At 42.0% G+C, this 15,552-nt stretch overlaps 1 protein-coding gene across 2 annotated transcripts in view; it reads left to right on the top strand.

Annotated features, from left to right (window-relative positions):
* The window catches only part of Npepps (aminopeptidase puromycin sensitive), an 82,382-nt gene continuing 66,830 nt past the window's right edge, over positions 1-15,552 (top strand). Inside the window, exons 1-2 of one of the 2 annotated variants that reach the window (XM_087573806.1) lie at positions 1-396; positions 12,816-12,900. Coding sequence is in view for 1 of the 2 variants with exons in the window: in NM_080395.1 (NP_536320.1) it covers positions 139-396; positions 12,816-12,900 (343 nt within the window). In the remaining variant the exon portion in view is untranslated. The remainder of the gene's footprint in view (positions 397-12,815; positions 12,901-15,552) is intronic. The other variant, NM_080395.1, reaches the window with a different exon arrangement.

The raw sequence follows: 15,552 nt of genomic DNA, 5'->3' as shown, positions 1-15,552 counted from the left end.
GTCCTCCCCTCCGCCCCCTTCCCCGTAGGCAGCCAGCCCGCCCGCACCGCCGCCCGCCCGGCCCAGGCGCCCGCTGGGTCTGTCCCCCGCCCCAGCCTCCCCGGTGGCTCTCGGCAGGCGGTCGCCCGCGCCCGGTGAATGTGGCTGGCAGCCGCCGTCCCCTCCCTCGCTCGCCGCCTGCTCCTCCTCGGCTCTCCGCCTCCTCCCCTCCTTCTCCTCCTCAGCCGCTCCTCTAGCCGCCGCCGCCGCCTCCACAGCCTGGGCCTCGCCGCGATGCCGGAGAAGCGGCCCTTCGAGCGGCTGCCCACCGAGGTGTCGCCCATCAACTACAGCCTCTGCCTCAAGCCCGATTTGCTGGACTTCACCTTCGAGGGCAAGCTGGAGGCCGCCGCCCAGGTACGGCGACCCTCGGGCGCCGGGGGCAAGCAGCGGGCGGGCGAGCAGTTAGGCCGCGCCCGCGGGCTGGGCTGGAGGCCGGGGCGGGCTGGGCGCGTGGGCCGCGGGACCCAGCGAGAGGCGGGTGCGGCGCGCCCCTCGGGACTGGCGTGCTGAGCCCCGGCCCGGCGGGTTCCGCGCTGCGGGAGCCTGCAGGCTGCGGGCGGTGCGCCCCTCAGGGGCCAGCACACCTGTGTGCAGCGCCCCTGGTCCCCGCCTTCCGGGCCGAGCTCCGGGAGAAGCTGGGTGGGGGGTGGGGAACTAGAAGGGGCTAGGACTGCCTGCTTGGTGGCAACCCTGCGGACTGCGTTCCTTCCTGGTCGTCCCTTCACCCCGCGGGGGATAGATTGGAAGGGGCGGTCATCTGGCACTTGAGGGCGAGGTGGGGAGAGTCTAGAAGGGGGGTGGGGAGTGGAACGAGAATGTTAATCCCAGGCAGCCTCACCGAGTTCTCTCGGCCTGATCCTGCCCAGGGGCCGGGTTTCCAGGATGATCCGCCCCCTCCCCCTTCCCCTCAAATGACAGTGCAGCAGTGACTTTGTTCTCCCCTAACCTCCTGAGAAGCTGCGGAGGACCCCAGCTCCGCTTCTCCTATCTGCCTTGCTCTGGAAACCTGTGAAACTGGTGGATTTATTTCTTCAGTGGTGGTTGTTTAGCAGTCGCCTCTTCTGAAAGAAAACTCTCAGTCTTAGCCTGCTACTGGTGAAAATATTCCATTACTCTTCTTTGCAGTTTTTTTGGTGAATCATACGCTCCTCCCTCCTCCCGAAGCATTATCTGGCAGTATTGTTTGATTTCGGAGACCATCCTTATAGATGGCTCGCAAAGGTCCCAAAGAGTTACCATAAATAACCACGGTGTATAATTCGTTACATGAAGTCGGAAATGAAAATTGGGAGCTGTTTGATAGCTATCTGTGACACAAATGGTGTAAATATAATTGGTTCCGTTTCTTTTCCTACCCCAGCTAGGGGTTGGGGAACAGGAGTGGTGGAGGAAGCCAGGCCAGTAGGCCTCAACCTAAAAGATGAGGGTGTGTGTTGCAATGAAATGAGAGAACCGTAGACAAGTACTAGAATGATTTGGAAGCCAAGAAAGTATGATACTCAAGTTTGAAAATCGATGTAAAAGCACAGAATTTGCTGTTAGATTTGGAACATTGGCTTTGCTGGCCATAGATGCTGTCAGCATCGCTGTTAACGGGAGAGTGCCTTGTGACCTTTTCAAGAAGGGCCTAGGCTTGAATGAATTTGAATTCCGAGAAAAGATTAAGGTTAAAAAAGCTGACTGGAGTTGATAAATCTGGAAGGTGTGCACACTGAGAGATGACATTGAGGAAAAAGTACTACAGATTTGCTTACTGGTTATTGAGGTTTATTGAAATGTTAGAACGACAAGCAGCAACATGCTTCCCCCACCCCTTTAAAAATGTGTTTGTGTGTGAGTGGGTTGGCGTGCGTGGGAACTGTGGCATGTATGGTCAGAGGACAACTGTCTCTTACCCTTTCACTGTGGGATCTCGGGTTCTAATTCAGACTGCTTGGTCTCCATAGTAATCACTTTTACCTCTCCCTACTTCTCTAAAGAGTTGAAAACAAATTGGGGGCCATGCCTTTAATCCCAGCACTCAAGGAGGCAGAGGCAGGCAGATCTCTGAGTTTGAGGCCAGCCTGGTCTACAGAGTGATTTCCCGGTCAGGGTTACACAGAGAAATCTGCCTTGAACAAAACCAAAAAAAAAAGACAGAAATATTGGTTTCTGCCATGAGGATGCACAAAGTTGTATGTTACCTAGCAGCAGGACTCACATCTCACACCTCAGCTTCCAGAGCATCTTGGGTTCTAGGCACACACCATCATGTCTGGCTGATTTGTGAATCTGATACAAGGAAATAACTGGATCTTTTTGAAAGAATAGACTTTACAAAGCATTAACAAAACACTTCCCTCCTTTGTGTGTTCAACTGTGAGTGCACATGTCTGTGTGGGTGTGCACACATGAATGCTGCAGCACGCTTTTCTATAGAGGTCATTGGACAATTTTCAGGAGTAGGTTCTATGTTTCCTCCATGTTGGCTCTGGGATTGAACTTAAGTCAAGAGTCTTGGCAGCAAATGCCTTTACCCACTGAGACATCTTTCTGACCTTCAAAAATGAAAAAAATGTTTTCCCAGAAATTCTTTTCAAGCTAAGTGACTAGTTGCCCCTTTGCAAGTGTAAAAGAATTAATGGTAGTTAAAGCAACTGGACCTGGGAATTGATACTGTATGTTGGAATTGTGGCATTAGGTGGTATCGTTGTGTAAATTAAAAATATTCTAAATTCTAGATGGGTTAATAACATTAAGTTACTTTCTTAGCAACTGATATATTACACGGAGTATTGAATGTTACATAGTTGGTATTAAAGATATTCTAAAGTTTAGATGGGTTAATGGCATTAAGTCACTTAGTAATTGATATCATATTACTATTGAAAGTTGCATAGTTGGTCACCTTAGTTTTAGTTGCAAAATTTTATGGCAGAGTATTTGTACAGGTTATAGATTAGAAACTTGGTGGATTTTTAACCTGGCCTTAGGTGCCGGACTCCTGAAAGGTGAATGTAAAACATTGTCCTTTTTTATTTTCCTTTTCTTTTTTTCAGAGCTGGGGACCGAACTCAGGGCCTTGCGCTTGCTAGGCAAGTGCTCTACCACTGAGCTAAATCCCCAACCCCTAAACATTGTCTTTTTACATAGATGACTTTTCTTTTTTATTTGTTTTTGTTTTTCTGAGACAAGGTTTTTTTTTTCTCTATGTAGCCCTGGCTGTCCTACCACTCACTCACTAGATCAGGCTGACCTTGAACTCATGATCCACCTGTCTCCTGAGTGCTGAGATTAAAGGCCTGCCAACTGTCGCCCAACCCATAGATGGCTATTCTAATTCAGCAGGTTTTCGAAATGGGGTTTTATACTCCATGGCTGACTTGGAACTCAGCCGCATATTCCTGGCCACCTTCAAAGGTTCATCAGTCCTTCTGCCTTCGGAGTGCTAGGCTTGTGAGCATGAGCCACTATGCCCAGCTTCAGCAGGCTCTGCAAGTGTTTTGTGGGGCTGGAGAGACTTTTAGGCTTATAATTCATTTCATTTTCACTTTTATATTTGATGGTTTGGATCTGTAGATGCTTGAGAGATTTCAAAATCTGATCTGCCATTATTGAGGGTGAATTAATTGGGTACTAGGCTTCCGTGAGTGTGACTGCAGCCTTCGCTAGAGTGACTAGGACAGGAGTTGGACACTCCTGTGAAAACGCTCTGTCTCAGAGAAACCAACTTCATCCATAAAGTCTAGAAATCAGGTTATACTTGCCAGTTTCTGGGCTCTACCAACAAAATAATCCATGTTGCAGATGACTGCATTGGCAGTAGAGGAGGGTAACAGAAATTGGGTGGTTAGGCAGCTAAAAGCGTACCATCTAAGTGATTGTTTTTGTTAGCCCTGTGTTAAGAAAATTTATGCCCATATTTTCATATTTTCTCAGGAATCATGGTTTGACAGTTTTTAATTACTTTAAAAACAGCAAGATTAATAATATGCTATAGATAGCATGTTAGCTCATTAATTGGTCTTAAATTTGAGGTGTTTAGGGTGTAGCTTAATGGTAAGAATGTGTTTCGGAGACTTGTGTGCAAGCCTAGCAAATAAAGTTTAGAAGATGGGTAACAAGGAATACTCACAGCTTTTTAAAAATGTATCTATAAAATAAGAAATAGAAGGTTTTAAACTGGGCCTGGTGGCTTATGCTTGTAACTTTAGCCCTTAGAGGGCAGGAGGATTAATTACCACAAGTTCAAGGCCAGTTCCAAATCGGCCAGGCCTGCCTAGTGAGACCTTGTCTTGAAATACAGAGACAGACAGACAGACAGACTGACACACAAAAGAAAGATAAAGGGAGAGATAAAGAGCAAAAGCAAGCAAACCACAGCTGGGTGGTAGAGTTCATGGTCAGCATTTAGGCTGTGCACGAACTTAGTGCAGAGACCCAGCATCATCACTCTCTCAAAATGGAATTTTTATTTATGAAGCTTTTGTCTGAGGCCACCTGACATTGACTTCTGTAGTGAATTTTCCATGTAAATCAAACTTACCGTTGAAACATTTAAACTTTTAAAAGCATTCACCCAATTTGGGTGGAAATGTTTAAGCTTTATAATTCTCTAGGCTTCTTTTTCTTTTTTGAAATACTGGCTCATTCTGAATGTCTGCCATTGATGTTAGAATACGTGAAGAAGTTACCTCAAACTACACTCTATAGTTCACTAACTCAGTACCTGTCCTTCGAAGTTGGCTGTGGGCTCCTTGCCCCCAGGCACATTGCTTTCTGTTGTGAATTGTGTCTTGTCACACTGCCCACTCCACACGGCCTCTCCTCTGTTTACTGAACAGTGAGCTGGAGAGGTAATGTAAGAGTCAAAAGAAACCAATTTCTAAGTGCGAGCTGGATGGCTTTGCTTCAGAGTAAACTGTATAAGCTTTATTGTACGGACTCATATTATCTATTGTGGAACTCTGGTGTTGGAGCCTTTTTTTTCCTTTTTGTTTAACTTCCTGGTTCTAGATTATCAATGTCTAATACAGCTGGGATAAATGTAGTCTGAGTAGCAAGTTATCTATGAAGCTTCTTTGAACTTTGCTACATAAATGAGCCTGTTTTTATTGTAAAGTAGATCTATTCTAATCTATCTGTGAGTCAGCGGCAAGGAACCAAGCCTTCTGATAGTTGTTTTGTTATTGAGTTCAGCACCCCAGATTTTGAGATTTACTTTTGAACACCTTATGAACGTGTGGTTTTGATTTATTTGGTCATTTGTAATCTGTTTTTATTTTTATTTTGAATCAGGAAATGTTTTAGAAATACAGAAAATAACTTACTTAGATTTAATATTTGCCTCGTTGCATCAGACTTTTATACTATCTTTTTTGGGAAAAAGTCACAGATAGGGCCTGGGGTTGCAACTCAGTTGATGAGTGCCTTAGTGCAGAGTCCTGGGTTTGATCCCCAGCACCCTGGGGTAGTGAGTGCCATCTGCCTGGGATCTTCATGCTTGGAAGGTAAGGCAGAGGATCCAAAAGTTTAAGGTTGTCTTTGCATAGTGAGTTCATCACCTTTCATGAAACCTTGCCCCCCCTGAACCCTCATACTCCCCAAAAAGAAGGCTGGGTATTGGTACACACCTCTAATCCTGGCATTTGGGAGGCAGAGGCAGATTCTGAACTCACTGCTATCCTGGTTGGTCCACTTAAAAAGTTCCAGGCCGGGGTTGGGGATTTAGCTCAGTGGTAGAGCGCTTGCCTAGGAAGCGCAAGGCCCTGGGTTCGGTCCCCAGCTCCGAAAAAAAGAACCAAAAAAAAAAAAAAAAGTTCCAGGCCTCTTGAGAGACACAGCCAGAATACAGCAAATACAGAGGCGAATGCCAGCAGCAAACCACTGAACTGAGAACAGGACCCCCGTTGAAGGAATCAGAGAAAGAACTGGAAGAGCTTGAAGGGGCTAGAGACCCCATATGAACAACAATGCCAAGCAACCAGAGCTTCCAGGGACTAAGCCACTACCTAAAGACTATACATGGACTGACCCTGGCCTCCAACCTCATAGGTAGCAATGAATATCCTAGTAAGATCACCAGTGTAAGGGTAAGCCCTGGGTCCTGCTAAGACTGAATCCCCAGTGAATGTGATTGTTGGGGGGAGGGTGGCTATGGGGGGAGGATGGGGAGGGGAACACCCATAAAGAAGGGGAGGGGGAGGGGTTGGGGGGATGTTGGCCCGGAAACCGGGAAAGGGAATAACACTCGAATTGTAAATAAGAAATACTCGAGTTAATTAAAAAAAAAAAAGAAAGAAAGAAAGAAAAAAAAAAGTTCCAGGCCAGCTAGAGCTATATACCCTGTCTTAAAATGGGGGAAGAGAATAATGATGAATACCACTGAAATTCATTTTCATGGCTACCATGCTTTAACTCCTGCTACCCTCCTAGAGATGGGTGCATAATACAGATACACACAGTTTTAACTTTGTCATGTTTACAAGTGGTCACAAAATATAAATGCCAATAAACTGTGTATCCAAACCTATTTATTGATTGATTGATTGATTGATTGATTGATTGTTGTTTTGAGGTGCCTGTCTGCCTCTCATGTGCTGGGAGTAAAGGTGTGCTACCATGCCCAGCAAAGCTATATACGTACATACATACATACATACATATGTGCATGCATATAATCCTAACTCTTTGAAGGTAGAATCAGGTGGTTCTTAAGTTCCAGCCCCTGGGTTACCATAGTGAGAGTTTGAGGCCAGCCTAAACCACAAAAAGCCACAAAACATACCGTCTTTAAAAAAAAAAAAAAAAAGATGCCAGGCAATGGAGACGCATGCCTTTAATCTCAGCACTTGGGAGGCAGAGTCAGCCAGACCTCTGAGTTTGAGGTTATCCTTGTCTTCAGAATGAGTTCCAGGACAGTCAAAGCTACACAGAGAAACTCTGTTTAGGGAGGGGGAGGTGGGAAGGGCAGGCAGACAGACAGACAGGCAGACACATACACACACACACACACACACGCACACCCACATGCTCAGTTGGTACTCTGAGTACTCAGTTGGTTTTTCCTTCACTTTTCTCTTTTCAGCATCTCCTTGTAAGGAAATTTAGCTCAGTTCCAATTGACTTGATTATTTGCTTCTCATTGACTTGAGAAATTATAGTTCTGTTCCACCAACACAACAACCATTACAAAGTTTTTGTTTTTTTTTTAAAGATTTATTTATTTATTATATGTAAGTACACTGCAGTTGTCTTCAGATGCACCAGAAGAGGGCATCAGATCTCATTACAGATGGTTGTGAGCCACCATGTGGTTGCTGGGAATTGAACTCAGGACCTCTGGAAGAGCAGTCAATGCTCTTAACCACTGAGCCATCTCTCCAGCCCCCCATTACAAAGTTTTAACAGTGGAGTCACTTATTAGGGAAAGTATCTCAGGCTTCCAAATCATTATACATTTACATGTAGTTACAACACTGGGCTTTTTTTAATCTGGATTTGTCAATCAGGAAAAAAAAATCTATTGAGTCTTTTTTTTTTTTTTTTTTTCTTTTTTTCGGAGCTGGGGACTGAACCCATTTTTTTATTATTATTATTTTTTCCCCCTCTTTTTAGAACTGAGGACCAAACCCAAGGCCTTGTGCTTAAGTGCTCTACCACTGAGCTAAATCCCCAACCCTTATTGAGTCTTACTGTAGTAAATGCAAGATGTATTTATTATGTATGTGGTTACAACACAGTATGACGTCATCCTTCCAGCACAGTAAGGCCTGGAGATGTAGCATGTTACTTCATTGCAGAGAAGGCTCATTGGCTCCCTACCTTGTATTGCCTGGGGATCTTCCATTGTAGAATTGTTTCCGAGGTCCATGCTGCTTTTAGTACAGCCATTTTTTTTTTTTTTTTTTTTTTTTTTTGGTTCTTTTTTTCGGAGCTGGGGCCCGAACCCAGGGCCTTGCGCTTCCTAGGTAAGCGCTCTACCACTGAGCTAAATCCCCAGCCCCCTTTTTTTTTAATTTAAAGATTTATTCATTTATTTCTATTTTTCTATTTTTCGGAGCTGGGGACCAAACCCAGGGCCTTGCGGTTGCTAGGCAAGCGCTCTACCACTGAGCTAAATCCCCAACCCCTTATTCATTTATTATATATAAGTACACTGTAGCTGTCTTCAGATACACCAGAAGAGGGCATCAGATCTCTTTACAGATGGTTGTGAGCCACCATGTGGTTGCTGGGAATTGAACTCAGGACCTCTGGAAGAGTAGTCGGGTGCTCTTAACCGCTGAGCCATCTCTCCAGCCCCTAGTACAGCCATTTTTATGTGGTTCATTTGAAGTACAGTCTGTATAGAAGTCCAAAGACTTTATCCTGGAGCTGAAACAAAGATGTGACATTCTACTCTTCTATGGCATTAAAGTGAGCTGCTTATCAGCACAATTTATAGGCCAACTTAAGCATTTCACTTGTTGTTGATTCCCCCCAACCCCGCAGCCCTCACCTCCCCATACAGGGTTTCTCTGTGTAGTCCTGGAACCTGCTCTGTAGACCAGGCTGACCTTGAACTCAGCAAAGATTTGACTGCCTCTGTCTCCTCAGTGCTAGGATTGAAGGTATATGCCGCCACCACCACCATTTCACTTTTTAAACTTAGCAATTGACAGTTTTAGTGGAAATTTATTTGAATTAATGCCTGTTTCTCATTTTTATCATTTTGACTTACTTATTTTATATTTGCGAGTATTTTACTGCGTGTATATATGTGAACACATGTGGCCCTTGGAGCTCAAGAGAGGGCATCAGATCCCCTGGAGCGAGAGTTATGAATGGTGGTGAATACTGGAAACCCAAACCAAGTCCTCTCCAAGAACAACAAATACTTTTTACCTCTGAGTCATTTCTCCAGCTCTCTTGATTTTTTTTGTTTTGTCTTATTGTTTTATCCTCCTTCCCTCCCTCCCTCCCTCCCTTTCTTCCTTCGTTCCTTTCTTTTTTTCTTCAAGATTGGGTTTCTCTGTGTAGTGCTGGCTGCCCTGGAATTTGCTCTGCTGACCAGGGTAGATCTGTCTGTCTCTGCTTCCCAAGTGCTGGGAGTCAAGTCACGTATCTGACGTTTTTATAGCAGAGCACAGGCGGCATTTACTAACAAGATGGTGTCAATATGAGAAACATGCTACATTGTTAGGTCCTTGCTACTGCTGGAAGGATGACTTTATATTTTCTTGTAATCGGCACACATGCTTATGTTCAAATGCTTATTGTAAATTATCTTTCTTTGCTTGAACATTTGTGCTGATACCTCAAAAACTACACAATACAGCACAGAGTTCTTAAAAAAAATTTTTTTTTTTTTTCGGAGTTGGGGACTGAACCCAGGGCCTTGCGCTTGCTAGGCAAGCGCTCTACCACTGAGCTAAATTCCCAACCCCAAGTTCTTAAAATTTTAAATCATATACTGATTAGTTACTTTATAAACTGTTAGGTAAATGTTGCTTTTTAAATCATGTGAGAATGCAATTAATCTGGTGTGTGTGTGTGTGTGTGTGTGTGTGTGTGTGTGTGTGTACACATATGTACACCATATCTTTTAAGTGGTTACTACTTACCAGGCAGTAAATGCTAACTTAGTCACTTTCTATAGATTATCCTGTGTTTGGTTGCCTTTTAAAATGCATTTCTAATAAGATATAAAAAATATTGACTGACATTTAAAAGGTTTAATGGAGTTCTATTTTTTTTTTTTTTTGGTTCTTTTTTTCCGGAGCTGGGGACCGAACCCAGGGCCTTGCGCTTCCTAGGTAAGCGCTCTACCACTGAGCTAAATCCCCAGCCCCTGGAGTTCTATTTTTAAGGTACATATTTTTGTTCCTCTGACTTCTTTTACTCTTACAAAAAGTGTCAGTATCCTGAAAAGAGGAAGACGATGTTAAGTAACAAATAGCTTGATTTGTTAGCATAAACAGGTGTGTTTTCCCTAAACGTAGGAAGAATGAAAAATACTGGTAATTTGATGTTGTATACAGCTTTCCAAAGTAAACATTTTAAGTACCTTCAAGGTGGTTATAGTAGTAATTAGCTAAATGTGATTTGCAAATGTAATGTGGTTCAGGCATGTTGACATTGATAAATCAGATGCTTGGCTGCCATGCAAACAGACTATATGTGTTGATGGACAACAAACATTCGCCTGTTTGTTGGATTAAGATTGGCAACTAAACCAGTTGTTCTATTGGCATAGCTTCAAACTTTGAAAAGTAGTCATTTCTCTCTCTGGAGCAGTCTCCAGTTTCCTTTCCTTTGAATTTCTTTTTCTAAAAAAATTGCTTTTGTTATTTGTTGGGGGAGGGTTTGGGGATGCTGTAGTGTGTATAGAGGTCCTGGGGGTCAGATTGTTTGTCAGGGTTGACAGCAGGGGCTTTTACCCACAGAGCCATTGCCTGCCATCATTTTGGTTTTTTTGAGACAAGGTATTGTTATGTGACCCTGGTAGGTCTTGAACTCATAGCCTCCTATCTATCTATCTGTCCTCGGTACTGGGATCACAGGCATGCCCCACCATTCCTGGCTCCCACCCTCCTTTTTAAATTGAGTTTATGAGTAGGCAAAAGGTTTATTGTCCATGACCAGTTGGGTGTAAAGGTTTTAGGAACTGGTTGGATGTTCTGATAAAATACAATGGGAAGGAATATTGCCATTTTTAAAAAGAAGTTAAATTAGGTGGCAGTTTTTGTTTTGAAATAGGAAGATTTATAAGAATTTTTTTAAAAGATTTATTTTATTTATTATATATATATAAGTACACTGTAGCTGTCTTCAGATACACCAGAAGAGGGCATCGGATCTCTTTACAGATGGTTGTGAGCCACCATGTGGTTGCTGGGAATTGAACTCATGACCTCTGGAAGAGCAGTCGGGTGCTCTTAACCGCTGAGCCATCTCTCCAGCCCTATAAGAATTTTTTAAATAAGTGTTTGTGTGTGTGTGTGTGTGTGTGTGTGTGTGTGTGTGTGTGTGTGTGTGTTGGATCTTGAACTAAGGACCTTGTATGTTCTTAAGGGATAAGAGTAGTTTAAACAAACTCTCGGGGGAAAAACAAGCTATGTAATAATCAGTGTTAGTAATTCAGGAGATTATAATTTAAACCGTAGAATGACACCAGAGTGTTAGACATTTTAAAGTGCTTTAGAAGGCACTGCATTTCTCTGTTCTTCGTACAGTGGGGCGTCAGTTGGAGTCACTCTGGAGGGATTTGCCAAGTATTGGTATTGCTGAGATGTATATCCCGTGGTCCAGAAAGACAGCTGTTAGGGTTTTCTCTGAAAAAAAAAAAAGTGCATGTATAAAATGAGCGAAGTGTTTGGGTAAATAACTGCTTTATTTATGGGATGGAACACTATAGAGGAGTTCAAATTAGTACGATCATGCCAGGTGTGGTAGCGAATACCTTTAATCCCAGTGGAGGCTGAAGCAGGTTAATTTCTGTGAGTTCCAGGATAGCAAGAACTGTAGAGTGACGTCCTAACTTTAAATAAACAAATCCATCGATGTGAATACACATTGATATAAGGAAGTTAGGTGTACATCTATTACATACTGCTAAATTAGTAAAGTTAGTTGGGAAAAGTTGTACATACCCTTGATACTATTGTGTAAAATGTAAAGAACATTTTGTAGATTCTTGTATGTTTGAACATATATAGGAAAGATGGACAGTAGCACTAAGGTGGTAGTTATCTTTAGAAAATGGAAAGAGTGGGAGGCAGTTTTATTCTGTTCATTCTGCAGTCCCCCGCTGTCCTGAGGAGATGAAGTCCAAGACCTCTAATGGGTCCCTGAAATGTGAAGGCATATTTTGTCTTTCCTCCGTATCTTAAGTGTTGCCACACAGTAAAAGAACTACTCCTTACCCCCATCCTTATTTTTTTCTTTTCTTTGAGTCAGAGTTTCTCTGTGTAGCCTAGCTATTCTGGAAGTCATTCTGTAGACTAGGTTGGTCTTGAACTTATGCCTCCTGAGTGCTGAGATTAAGGACATGTGCCACCATGCCCAGTTTGTTCTTCTATCATTAGTGTTTTATATTATTTTTGTATCTTTGTGTCATTTGTTAAGGACATAAAATAAGTATTACTTAAACATAAGCATTTGTCTGCAGTCAATCTGATAACTTGGATTTCTAAGTGACCGGTTGTAAGTAGAATATATAGTCTGCATACGCTGGACAAAGGATTCCCAGGTGGGACAGGAGGTTTTATGCTATATTGTGTTTTAAAAAGCATTCTTTCTTATATTTTATTTTTTTAGATTTTTAGTGTGTGTGTGTGTGTGTGTGTGTGTGTGTGTGTGTGTGTTGTATTATGGGTATGCGTGCATGTACCCATACATGTCCACAGAGGCCAGAGACAGATCCCCCAGCAGCTGAGGTTATAGACAGTAGTGAGACTCCTGGATGTGGATGGGATGTTGGGAATTGAATTCCACCCTTCTGCTCTTAGTGGCTGAGCTATCTGTCCAATCCCCAATATAAAATGAAAAATTTTTATATAAAGATTTAGGTGGAGAAGATTTTATATATTGTTCAGATGTTTAACTAGTATGAAAAATATAAGCATATTATTATTGTTTTTAATATAATTTAGAAAATGTGAGCTGTTTTGAAGTATTAAAACAACTCACTGATTTTTACATTGTATAAATAATCAATCTAGGTTTACAAAATTACATAAAACATTATCCTAGGTTGAAGGTGAATGTATTTTTGTGCTATTTCTGATAATAGCTGTTTTTTCTTTTCTTAGGTAAGGCAGGCAACCAATCAGATTGTGATGAATTGTGCTGATATTGACATTATTACAGCTTCATATGCGCCAGAAGGAGATGAAGGTAAGAACTGTTTTCTGTTTTTATCTGGTATGTGAGAAAGACAGACAGAGTCTGACTGACTGGCTTTTGGAATGAAACTTCAATACTGCTTGTTGTAAATTGTGCTGGGCACGGTGGTACATCCCTGTAAGTCCAGGATTTGGAGACTGAGGCAAAAGGACGATCTGTTTCTGACCAACTTGGTGTACATGTGAGACTATCTCAAAAAAACTATGAAACAAAGCAAAGAAAGTAAGTTAGTTGTTTATGGGACTATTTGAATAGTATTATCTAAGTGTATTCTGAGATAAATGTCAGAATTTAAATTCTCGAAACTTAAATTCTCCTTGAAACAACTTATGTAGTTATCCTAGGAAATCACATTTTATAAATGTAAGATGAATATATAACATAACAAAGCTGATGAATTATTTTTTAAATTAAGTACTTTGAACATGAAAGTTTCATTAAAGAAGCTTAGTTTTATATGTATTTTTCTTGGTCTTTATCTTTTTTTTTTTTTCTTTTTTTTTTTCGGAGTTGGGGACTGAACCCAGGGCCTTGTGCTTGTTAGGCAAGCGCTCTACCACTGAGCTAAATCCCCAACCCTATATGTATTTTTCTTAAAAACACTTCACTACCTTGAACCTTGAGATAGTAAGTCTTACTTATTATTGGAAAAAATACTTCATGAGGCCAGATGTTAAGGTTAGAAGTTGGATGATGGTGTTAGTTGTGAGAATGTTAAAAGAACCACGATGTATTTTGTGTGGAGACTCTCTTAGCATCTTTAAAATGAGAACTGTTATAAATTTGTAGTGTCAGTAAGGGTGGAATAGGTTTGAGGTTCAGATGTTATCCCACAGACACTGAATGGAGTCCAACTTCTTTTTACTTTTGTGTTTACCTTGCCATTCCTTGCTATTTTATTGGTTAGTTGTAGAAAATCTCATTTGACATAGATTAAATTACCAATATTTTTCTTAGTTTCTATTTTTTATACTTCTGTTTTACATTATGTTGAAATGAGGCATACAAATTTATTTTAAGGTCTAGCATTTGTGTCATGACTTTTTCTTAAGACATCTTATAGTAGAAAGATGAGGTAACACTGGTTGCCCAGACTATTGCTACAGTTAGCTTATGCTCAGTAGTTTATGAAGTCAAACTGCTTGCTACATTTTAACTTGAGAAAAACATTCTTCAAGTAGACTTGAGTGAGTGCAGCCTTTTGAAAGATTGCCTGGCAAATAAGAGGATGATCAATCTCTTCACTTCTGAGGAAAGTGGAAACACTTGAGAAACAGGAATAGACCCTGTACTTTGTGCTATGGAAGATACAAAGACCCAGAATCATCATTCTTTCTCTTTAATTCCATGTGTATTGGTGTTTTCCCTGCATATGTTTGCGTGACGGTGTCTGATCCTCTGGAACTGGAGGTACAGACAGATATGAGCTGCCATGTGGGTGCTAGGAATTGAACCTGGGTCCTCTGGAAAAGCAGCTATTGCTCTTAACCACTGATCCATATCTCCAGCCCTGTCACTGTAGGGTTTTTAACTGTTAATGTGGTATCCAGTATAGATAGGGAATCTAGTAAATTAAACATGCGCCTTCAGTAGGCATCTTAACTCACTTAAAAAACAAGAACAAGGGGCTGGAGAGATGGTTCAATGGTTAAGAACACTGACTGTTCTAGAAGTCCTGAGTTCAATTCCCAGCATTGGTGGCTTATAACTATCTTTAGTGGAATCTGATGCCTGAAGACAGTGACAGTGTACCCATATACATAAAACAAATCTTAAAAAAAAAAAATTCAACCAAACAAAACCCCCAAACACTTCCTAAGCAAACTGCAGGAAAGGCAGAGGCTTTACAGGGTCTGGCGTGTGTGCAGCTGAGTGACCTGCACTGGAGCAACCTGAGGAGTGAGTGGTCACCATTTAGGCAGCAGGTCACTTCTTCCTTAAGGAGTAGGATCAATAGAGAGACTCTGATAAAACATTGCCATTTTTACAGACTTAAAATCTTTTCCACGTGGCAGTGGTGGCCCACGCCTTTACTCCCAGTGCGTGGGAGGCAGAGGCAGGTGAATCTCAGAGTTGGAGGCTAACCTGGTCTACAGAATGAGTTCTAGGACAGCTTGGGCTACACAGAGAAACCCTGTCTCGGAAAAACAGAAACCACACAGTTTTCCTCTAGAAGTAGCTAAGGCACATTTCTCAATCCTTTTCTCCTGTGGTACCAAGAGAAACCCAGTCATGGGGGAGCTCATCTGGTATATTAGGACGGAAGTCACAAAAGGGTAATTTTATTGATTTGCTATTTTAAGGTTTGCATAAGGTACAGTGATGGATGTAGCCTCTATACACCCCCCCCCCACACACACACAGGCACACATGCACACAACACACAAAATTAATTTTATACTTGGATCTAGTAACATTTAATGATTTTTACATTATAGGAAAGTATGGTTTGTTGTTTCTTTAGAAACAAATAGTTATAAATTTGATCCAGCTCTTTCCAGAGCTATTTGCTGGTAACAGGGAACATTTTAACCTAACTAATCACATCAAATACCCATTAATACTTATATTGATTGCTTTCTGCAAGATTGATTGAGCCAGGCATGGTGGCCCATACCTTTAATTCTTGCTCTCTAGAAGCAG

This window comes from Rattus norvegicus, chromosome 10 (genome assembly GCF_021556685.1).
Source record: "Rattus norvegicus strain SHRSP/BbbUtx chromosome 10, alternate assembly SHRSP_T2T, whole genome shotgun sequence".
Taxonomy (NCBI): domain Eukaryota; kingdom Metazoa; phylum Chordata; class Mammalia; order Rodentia; family Muridae; genus Rattus; species Rattus norvegicus.
Note: the sequence above shows the minus strand (reverse complement) of the source record. Positions and strands in the feature narration are given on the sequence as shown.